This window comes from Crassostrea angulata, chromosome 5 (genome assembly GCF_025612915.1).
Source record: "Crassostrea angulata isolate pt1a10 chromosome 5, ASM2561291v2, whole genome shotgun sequence".
In the NCBI taxonomy this organism is placed as follows: Eukaryota; Metazoa; Mollusca; class Bivalvia; order Ostreida; family Ostreidae; genus Magallana; species Magallana angulata.
The window spans coordinates 27,312,614-27,323,845 of record NC_069115.1 but is presented as its reverse complement, the minus strand read 5'-3'; the positions used below and the strand labels follow the sequence as shown (position 1 = coordinate 27,323,845).

Here is an 11,232-nt window from a genome sequence, read left to right as displayed (position 1 = left end):
TGGAACAGAAATCAATGTAATTAAGGAAAACACCCTCATCCTCTCCGAGAAATCGAGTGATGAATTTTTGAGAATAAATTAGAGCCTCAAATTATTAAATTAATCATCACTAACTTTATGTTTTTTCTGTCAGTTTGTAGTTACATAATTAAGTGCATGTATTTTGTATACTACTAGTATTAAAAATATGGATCATATCTTAAACAGTTGAAATATCCTTTTTAAGTAATTCAATTGACTAGCCAGTAGGAATTTTATACATCATTAATTAAATTGATAATGTCTTTCAATCTCAAAGCTGTTCTTAAATAAAAGTTTTTGAGTAAATCAATCTGAACTATCTTCTACAATATACCGCTACAAGTCTGCATAAACGATTTAGGAGTTACGTGTATGGTAACAATATATATTAAAGCGGATCCGTGTTTTTAATTTTTGTTACTCGTGGTACGATATTGACAAATGATACCAAAGGCAATCACAAATGAGACAGGAAATTTTAAATTTGAAAAGATAAAAATCAATACAAAACGTTATTTTCATTACTAATTAAAATCCATCAGACATATTTACTGAATTTTAAATGTTGAACGGAATGACATGGTAAGAATAAAATTAAAATATAGTGCGCTCTACCTTCAACAACTGATGATCCTTGGAAAGTAGAATTAACTATTTACATTCATATATCTAAACAAAGCTAACCGAAAAAAAAACCGGATAAAGATATAGTCATTGTAATATTCAAATTTGTTAATTCAAACATACATTCACCCCTTTACACAGTCATGTATTTTCGCCTATTCTTTATTTTGAAAAGTTGAATTGGTTACATGATGTTTACCAGATGAATTACAAAATTAATTTTCATAGCTTCGAAAAAAATGACCAGGGGTCTAGAGGTTAACTATTAATCCACGGGAGACCCAGCGCTTTGTTAATTATCTACAATTACATGGTAGTCTAAACCAATAAAACTCTTTTTATGCAAAATTGTTTTTATGAATTACGATTATTATTTTTTAAAGTCACATGACTCCATAAAAGTATGTGAGAAGACAACTAAATTTTCTTTGCAATACATACATGTATGTTATGCTCTTTATTCTATTGTAAGTAGATACAAGGTCTTATGATTCAGAACCAATTAACAATTCAATGTAAGCTTTCTTATGTTTATTGAGAAAATAGAATACCACTGAGCTCCAAATCTGTATTTTATTTATTTAAAAAATCAGAAACAGTATACTTATATAAAATACAATGGTATGGTGCAGTATGAGAGAAAGGTGCAGTATGAGAGAAAAATACATAAGCATAAGTGAAGTATATAGTTACCTTAACATATTTTTGTATAGCTCTTATTATGTATATTAACTTATTGTTAGCGGTAATAAGACATGTAAATAGTGAAAAGTGCAGAACCATTTAACGTATTGAATTTTTAAATTGCCCTTTACAAAAAAGCACATCACTTTACAGCTTTTGAATCTGTTAACGCATCAATATTGTAACATTTTAACAAACAAATCCTTTTAGATATCCGAGAAAGGTCTTTGTTCGAGAAATAATGTGACTTGATTTTTCTCTCTAAAGCAAACAGTGCATTACAAAAACTCTTTTCCAGTAGTTGGACATTTTAATGCAACAATATATTCCTATTTTTCTTGGCCAAAAAACCCCGAGCACTTCATCCCCCTAGTACTGTGGTATTCTATTTTGGACTAAGACGTAAATTGCATGAGTTGTAATTTATAGTTATATTGTATGCTAAATGTACTTTCTATAATAATAGTTATCCAATTAGCTGGTTATGTTTCGTACATGTTTCACACCTTTAAAAATACGGAGTTTTTTTCCACTTTTCTATCCTCTTTCCCAAAACGACATGTCGACATGATATGACCAAACCTTAAAAAAGGTATATTAAAGCTAAATAAAGTAAATGATAAATACAAAATATAAATCATTAAAGCTAAATAAAACTAAAAAAGCTTATCCTTCGGATGTGAATACCATCACCTTAGTGAATTGTTTTGGATAAAGCTGCAGGTAAATTTACCAGAGGGGAGTATTTTTGTAATCACTATTACTGAAATTAATAGTAACTGAAGGAAAATTACCATACTTTTAATTAATAAGATAATCCTATTCTAAAGATAACAGACAAATACGAACAATGGAAGTCAGAGAGAATCTCAAAGACCTACTTTCTCATGTGAAACATGTGCAAAGTGTCCCTCGCCATTTGATTTGGCCCCTCGCTTTGCTTATACCATCAAATCTCATGGTACTAGAAAAAAAGGTTACCAACGATTACGTATTCATTGGCTTATTCAATTTTATTTTTTTTGCTTTGAAAAAAAAAAGCGCAAGAACAGGACCTCATCTGAATGAATACATTTAGTCAAACAGATTGCAATTTAAGAATGATCTACATGTAAGTGATAACATTTCTTAACCAGAAATGGTCAAATTCAATCAACAAATCGATTAGTTTGTCTTTACATACATTCATCCATCGATCAATATATATACACCCCTGCATCCATCCTGAAGCTAAAAACTAGCTAGCTAGAAATGTTTTGTAGAGTATTTTTGCGCCACTTTTTTCAGCATTCTGAATGTGTCAAGATAAAATCGTAATTTGCTAATTAATTAAATTAATAAATTAGTAAGTTAATTAATTTACTAATCCACTTCATACACATTTGTTTGCTATGACACTAAATGAAGTAACCTGGCATCAATGTCATTGTCTTCAATGAAAGGGATAAAATAAAGCAATATAACCCATTAAGATGATTCAAACTTCTAAAGGTGGAACACATAATACCAGAAGTAATAATTCCATACGAGAAATTTTCGCACGAACAAAGCTATATTATGAGTCATTCTTTCCAAGTACAATAAGGCTCTGGAATACACTACCTAATGAAATACAAAACAACCCTTCTTTAAACAATTTTAAAAAATATTTAAATCGTAGCAATTTAAACATTCCCGATTATTATAATCTTGGATCCAGAAATGGACAAATTCTACATTCCCAGTTAAGATTAGAGTGCAGCAGCGCCCTGAAACTTTATATGTTCCGCAGAAACCTCTGCCCCTACCCCTTATGCACAAGTGGTTCAGTTGAAAGTAATGACCACTATCTTTTATATTGCCCAAATTATAATGTAATACGTAGTGAAACAATTAACAAACTTCGAGATTCAACAAATGTCAGCCTATTACTCCTAGGGTCTCCCAATCTAAGCGATATTGATAATAAATACATTTTTTATATGGTTCAAAAATTTATCATCGACAGTAAACGATTTTAGGGTAACCTCGACACTTTTTTTTTTACTTAATTATATTCTCTTAATATGTAAAAGCATCTAGGATATATTTATACAGGGATGTATTTCATACATGTATTTCCTTTGGTGTTTTACTTCAAATTGTTCTGAACATAATTGTATTGTTTTCCTTATAGTATAACATGAAGTTATACGTTCGTGGGTCGATTAGCTCACTAGTTTAAAAATAAATGCACTTGTAATTCCAACTCTCAGTCTCATGCATATGTAATTAAAATGTCTACTCTTGATTGATACATATATTGGATATCTTTATCTCCTCTTTTATATAAGCTTTCTGATTCTTTATTCAATCATACATACATGTAATTTGCACCTCTCAATTTTTTTCTTATCTAAGAGAGGGATTTGTATATTTCCCAATCTTATTGTACTTTATGCCAAGTACATGTACCTGCTATTGAAAAATATCAATAAATATTGTTTAAACTAATTAAGATGATTCTATCTTTTCCATTTAAGAGCATCAATATGTCAATATTGATTTCATCAGTTGTTTAAATGACATGTATTATAATGCAGTTTTTTTTTGGTCATAAAAGGTTAACGGTTATTTCTATTCCTATTCAACACAACTCAGAACGTGGGAAATCAGATTGAAAATCAGAGATAGAAAGCTAACGTGTTCATAAATTCATCGTAGAAATCTTTTACTAGTTTCTCCAAACGTAATGTCGTTTAATATTGAGCCTTGCTTTATTGCTATCCTGTTGTATTCTACCTACCCAGTTTATAAGAGTACACCAGAATGTCAATTCGGTCGGTATGTTTCTAACGAAGAAGGAAAACTTAATGTATTCCCCATCAACTTTTACCACGACATCGGACCAAACGATTGTTATGAGAAATGCCAAGCTCAAGGTGATTGTCTATCTGTAAATTATCATCAGAAAAATAACTATTGTGAGTTACTTAATCAGAAGAAAACTGAGGATACGCCTTTTGAATCCAACTCCAATTTTGTTCACGTCGAACTGGAAGCAATAGTGAGTTATTTCATAGTATTCAATTCTTTTTTTTTTTTTTTTAATTATATTAACTCATCTTAATCAACGTATTTAAACTTCTGATTTTTTCTTTAAAATCGATTTGCAATGCATAATTAAGTTTTTGACAAAGTATAAAAGGGCGAAAACCAATATTATTATTTTTTTAAAACATTTTTTTTCGAAAAGTTTTGTAAAGAAATTTTGGTAGTGGCAGAGTGGGTTGTCTTTAAAATCTAAAAGTTAAGGTGGTTGATTTACTGACCATGAAGCCTGCTAAACATGAAAAAATCACGATCTAATTTTGTATTTGTTGAAACCATGATCCATTTACCTTAAACAGGGTTTCGGAGGGGGGTCAAATTAAGCATACAAATATCTATATTGAAAACCATTTTTGTTTGTAGGGAAAAAACTATTATCCATACATCCTGTTATGGGAATGTTGTTTTAAAATTTATTTTCATTTAATACAACCTATCATTTCTCTTACTTCTTTGTCAAATTTTTAACAAAATTTCGAAACGGTTACAGGTATTTGCAATGGACTCAATTCATGTTTTCATTTAACGCAACCTACATGTACCATTTCTCTTACTTTTTGTCAAATTTTAAACTAAATCTGGCAACGGATTACATTGTACAAGAACTCAACTTAAAGCTGCGGTTCAAAGTCATCTGACTTTTTCTAAATTTACTGATCATAATAGCAATCATCTAACTATAAAAGCAGGTATCTATTACAAGTACAAGGTACACGTATGCTTGCATTGATCATATTGTGACTTAATATTCGTGTTTGCGTTTCAGGCTGATCGAAGAGATAAAAAATGTGGTCTCAGCTCTTGTAATCATTACTCCACCTGCATTTCTACACTTTTCCAAAACAGCGTCTGCATTGAAACAGGTGAGGGTTGCAAAAATATTGATTGCATCACATAATTATGTTTAATTACATTTCCTTTTGAAAACTCTTATTATTAACATGAAACTGAACATTACGTCAAAAGACCTTAAGTTTATTGTTTTTGATTATCAAAAATATTTGCATAAAAACTGCATTCTTATCTTGTAACATAATCTGGCAATCTTACTTTGTAACGTTGAACATCGAATTTTTCAATAGCACACGATTACGAAATTGATCATTTTTTTTAAATCAAGAAATGCATTTGATCGACTCCTATTTTTTAAGACTAGTAGATTTCATATTTGACTCTATTATTTAGTGAAGTTTTCCAATACATTTCAGAATGTTCAGAACCCTACCCTACTTTAAGCAATGGACACTTGAGTGTGCGGACGTTTTCACCAATAACTGCTACCTATGTCTGTAACAGTGGATACACAGGAGTAGGGCCAGTAAACAAGATTACCTGTCCACCTGGAGGAACCTGGTCGGCCATGAGCTACACATGTTTCCCTCCAGGTAACAACTTTTTTTTTGTATTAAGTCAACTGACTGATGTGATCCTCGTGGTATAACTGTTACATACAAAGTTTAAAATCGAAGATTTCTAAACTTATCTATAACAATCGTTATAGATAAGTTTAGAAATCTTCGATTTTAAACTTTGTATGTAACATAACATCTGTAACAGTTGTTCCTGTGTTTCTAGGTGTAAACTTCCGGGTAAAAACTTTTCGTAAATGTAAAAGATATTTTTTATTGGGGGGGGGGGGGGGGGTGGTGGTTCTGGAATAGTGTATACTAAATGTTTGATATTTCAAAGTAAAGATCTCATTGAATATTCACGTGTGTACATTTTCTGTGTAAACATGCACAACTGGGTTACGATATGGATCATACTAATCAATTTGTGCTACGACAAATAAACACCTCCTGGTTCAATCTCAATTTTTTGATGATGCATTAACAATCGGGAAATTGTCTCAATTAAATTTAAGTTCAATGTGAGCGAACTTTGCATTGTGAGACAATATTTTAAATCCTCATCTTCAGGGTGGGAAAAATCAAAACTGAATGTGACGTCATTTGTTGATTTACTGGATTATCATCTAAATCGTTAAATGAAACGAATTATTCTTTTCGTGTAATTCCTATTTAAAAGTCAAACTAAACTTTTAAATCGATTAAAGCTTTCAACGTCCACTGAGAGCTATATACATACGCATGCCTCAGCTATCTTTTTCTAGCAAAAGGAACTCAATGATGAAAGAACTTTGATTAATTCACCGGTCTTGTTTTTTACTACAATCTAGCTAGTTGGACCGGTATATATTGCCAAAAATGGATAACTGAAATTGCAGATTTAAAAAAAAAAATGATTACATTGGAGTTCATTGTATTATTATAGTAGAGTAAATTATGTGCATTTAAATGTTAACATCGAAAATTTCCAGAGAGAAGCGAGGGCCCCAGGTAAATATCTACAGACTGTTACACAACGTTATTGGTTTAGCCTGATTTATTGTAAAGAAGACCAAAGCTTCAATGTGAAATTGCCATGCTTAATTAACCGCCATAAAGTCTAACAGTTTTTGTCTTGGGAAGAGATATTAGTATAATCCATACCTACAAGTACATTTGCACTAAAGAGTCAATGTGTGCTGCTGTTTTGTGGGTTGTTTTTCATGGTATAGTTTATATATATATGGACTATTTTTATATGTAGAATCTATCTTTTAGGCATTTCTATCTAATATCTGTAATCTTGTATGCCCTCTGGGCCCAAAATTGGAAATAAACTATTATTATATATCTATACTTGAATAGATAGATCGTCCATGTTAATGTTTTTGTTTTGTTTTTGTTTTAAGTTCATGGTGGCTGGGGTGGATGGAGTGCCTGGGAAACGTGTCCGGTCACGTGTGGAGGGGGATATCATTCCCGTCAACGGTCGTGCAATAACCCCTCACCAAATTACGGCGGAAATAATTGCGGGGGATTATCAAACGAAACCGTGGCCTGTAACACTGACGGCTGTCCAAGTATGTTTAATCTATAGATACACATGAAGCCTCATTGAAAACAATAGTGTACCATTATTATTTATCCATCTGATTTTTTTTCCACGAAACATGATTTTAATCTCTGCATGATTTTCTCATGCATAAACCTAAAAGGACTGGATGTTCGTGGTTACATTTAGGCCACATCTACCTTCTTTTGACAAAACAAACAAACACTTAAAAATACATGTATAGAAAAATGTTCAAAATTTTAATTGTAAAACCTTTGAATTTTTTCTTTGCTAAATAACAATTTCGGGCCAAATTATCATATCTAAAAGTTCGAGGCAGATCTTATGGTTTATTTTTTACCATATCCAGCCTCCTTAAAAAGCAGTAAATGTAATTATAACATTAAGAATGTTGGAATGAATTTAAGATGATTATTAAAAACACTTTATACAGGAAAATATTCGCCCAGTTTTGATTTTCGTCCCTTTAATTCACCTTTGTTGTTATTGGTCGAATTTAAGACTGAGCACATTTCAATATCTCAAATAATCTATCTATGATTGCAACATTGACTGGGCGAAGTCAAGAAGGGGCAAAACCGTTTGGAAGTGAAGTAGGGCAAAATAAAAGTAATTAGAAGCTTTTAACAAGTCATTCTTTCCTGACACTATTCGTAAGTGGAATAGTCTGAATAATAATACCAAGGAAGCTACTTCGTTAAATATTTTTAAGAAATCACTACAGAGCAATTATACAAAACCTCCTAAGTATTTTTCTTTTGGTAAAAGATTCTTAAATATCATTCATACGAAATTAAGGCATAATTGTGTTCTCAATTGTGATCTTTATCGGTGTAACATAATAGCCAACCGAATGTGTTCATGTGGAAGTTTAGAAGATGCACATCACTTGTTCTTCGTTTGTAAAAAATATTCATTATTAAGACAATCATTTATGTATAATATTTTATCACTGAACTTTTTGAATATAATTGATGTACATTTGTTACTTTGGGGTGACAAAACTTTATCTTATGATGAAAACATAAAAATATTTAAAGAAGTTCATACATTTATACAAAAGTGTGGTAGATTTATCTAAGTTTTTAAATTATTTGCATAACTCTCTTATCCATCCTAATTCTAATTCTAGATTTAAAACTAATGATTTATTTGTATTTCATAACATGTTCTATAACTGTTATCAATGTTAACTGGCATTGTATGGCACTGTAATATATTATGTACAAGGAGAGGACATTCTAAGTTTTTGGAACTTGTGTCCAATCCTTTTGGCATTAGTCAATCAAATATGTTCAACTCAACTCAAAAACGTAAAGGGGCGACAAAAAATACCTGTTTAGAGTAAGTGAATTTAATATCAATATTACATTGAAAACTATATCAACACTTCCTCTGAAACATTTAACTAACTCTTTGACAAAAAAAGAGCTAGTCAACATGTCACATTCTTTTCCTAAGCATCTCAGTCAGGTGTCATGTTGTAAATTTTGTATTTACACCCACCCAGTAAATTCAAAATTTACAACATGACACAGGGATAGGAATACACATGTTTATGTACATGTTGGCGTTATTAATGATTCTATAGAGCTTTTGTTGTCTACTGTACATAACAGGCTTGTTTGGTTGTAGTTGACGGTGGATGGAGTTTGTGGAGTCAATGGGCCGAGTGCACGTGTCTTAATCCCGTCCATGCTACCAGAAGCAGAAGTTGTAACAACCCTACCCCGATGTACGGAGGCTTACAGTGTGCAGGAGACAGTACCGAAAATAAAGGCTGCTTTATAAGCGGTTGTATCCCAGGCTGACAGCGTCTATAAACTGCACCTTGTTCTGATGTATATTGTTTTGGATTTGTTGAGACGACTGATAATATCAACTTTGGTTCCAACTACATGTACATGGCGTTAAAAAATAATTTTCCAATCGTTTAAAGATTTATGTTTTACAATTTTGATTATCAGTTCGTTATCTCATTGTCCATTAACTGTAAATACATGCAAGCATAGTTTTGAGTCCAGATGTATGTGTTCAAACGAATACATTGCTGAAAGAGCTATCCAATAAAAATAAATAAAGCTATTTGTATTTAAATACAACATTTGATGCAACTTTTGATGGCAATTTATCCATTAATTAAATCAATGAACTTATTTACGTCGTGTGTTCATAATAGTATGGTAATGTTCATTTGAAATATGAAATTTTCCTAAAATATTTTCCTTTTTTCTACCTTGCGTGTTTCTACTCGTTTATCTATTATCATGGAAAAAAAGATAAAGATTTAATAAAACCGTTTTAACAAGAGCTTGGACATTCTGTGGGATGTGACTATCTAGTTTGCTCATTAAAACAGTCTGTCAGATATTAATTTCCTTTCTTCTAATTCGCTAAGAGGTGCTCATTATTATTCATAGAATGTCAAAACCGGAATGTTGTTTGCTAAGATCTGCTCTGCTGTGTGAAATTGACGCTGTTTCAGCGAAATATACATCCCTGTGTAAAGTCGGGCGAGTGTCATTGCGTTCAATATATTCATGTCTATTAGCCAATGACTGGACAGTTAACCATGAGTATTCCCCGCCTTCAACAAATCGGAGTTTGTCACGTACTGCCTAAAGTCCAAGCTCTTGTTAAAACGGTTTTATAATTATGTATGTACATGTATAAACCTGATTGTATGTGCTGGAATTTTTTTTACGAATATACATGTTGTAAAAAGCCGTTGTCGGGTTATTTTCGTTACTTTCACAATATTTGAAACGATAAATACCGGTTCATTGGTGAAACTAGGAGGGCATCCTACATTGTACTTGTATCAGTGATTTCTTTTACAAAAAAAAGTGAAATCAAGGACAGTTGAAGCAAAATTGAGAGAATGGATTATTTTTGTCGCAATCATTGTTACATGAAATAATGTAATATTGTAATGTATTCACTACAGTAAAAAAGAGGGCAATGCTATTTATTTCATAAAAGATATAAGGTAGTTCTTAAAAACCTAAATAATTACGAAAATTTCTGGTTTGTATCATTTGAAGGTATTTATTAGCTCTCCTGAACCGAAGGTTCAAGTGAGCTTTTTTATCACCCGTTGTCCGTCGGTAGTCCGTTCGTCGTTAACTTTTAACAATTTTAATTACATTCTTCTCTAAAACCACAGGACCAAATTTAACCAAACTTGAAAATAGGGTGGATGTCGTTAAAAATTTTCTTCCCAAGAACCACTGCACCAGAAATGCCGATATTTACACAAAAGCTTGTACATGTATATATAGTGAAGATTCTAAATTGTAAAAATCGTGACGCCCAGACTAAAATTGGAGCCCCATGCGGGGTTTAAAGTTTAACAAAGAAATACGTAAGAAAAATGTTTCAAAAACTTCTCAAGAACCACTGCACAAAAAATAGGGCCCCAGGCGGGGTTCAACGTTTAACACGTATATTAAGAAAAATGTTTAAACTCTTCTTTTCAAGAGCTACAATGCAACAGTTTGGGATATTACTATGCATACATTATTGGCTATAATTGTAGATTCTAAAATGTTAAAGTCGTGACCCCTGGATTAATACTTGGGCACTAAGTGAGGTTCTAGGTTTTACAAAGAAATATACAGGAAACCTTTATAACTTCTTCTTAATGAGAAATACAATGTCACAGTTTGTGAGATTACTATGCAAGCATTCTTAAATAATGAAGATTGTAACTTAATAAAGCTGTGACCATCGGACTAATACTGATACTAATACTAATACTAAGAGGGGTTCAAAGTTTAACGCAGAAATATAAATGGAGGGTGTCTAAAAATTTTCTTCTCGAGAACTACAGTTTGTGAGATAACTATGCAAGGATCCTCAGGTAGTGAAAATTCTAAATTGTTAAAGCCAAGTTGACAATAAACCCAGGACAACTATTGGGGCTCCAGAAAG

The 11,232-nt window shown here is 31.7% G+C and overlaps 1 protein-coding gene across 1 annotated transcript; it reads left to right on the top strand.

Moving 5' to 3' along the window:
- Positions 1-3,959: 3,959 nt before the first annotated feature.
- On the top strand, positions 3,960-9,282 carry LOC128184459 (coadhesin-like). The gene is made up of 5 exons (XM_052853945.1): positions 3,960-4,354; positions 5,165-5,261; positions 5,607-5,783; positions 7,136-7,306; positions 8,935-9,282. Exons 1-5 carry the CDS (start codon positions 4,040-4,042, stop codon positions 9,108-9,110), a joined length of 936 nt encoding a protein of 311 aa, XP_052709905.1. The 5' UTR covers positions 3,960-4,039; the 3' UTR covers positions 9,111-9,282.
- The last annotated feature ends 1,950 nt before the right edge of the window (positions 9,283-11,232 follow it).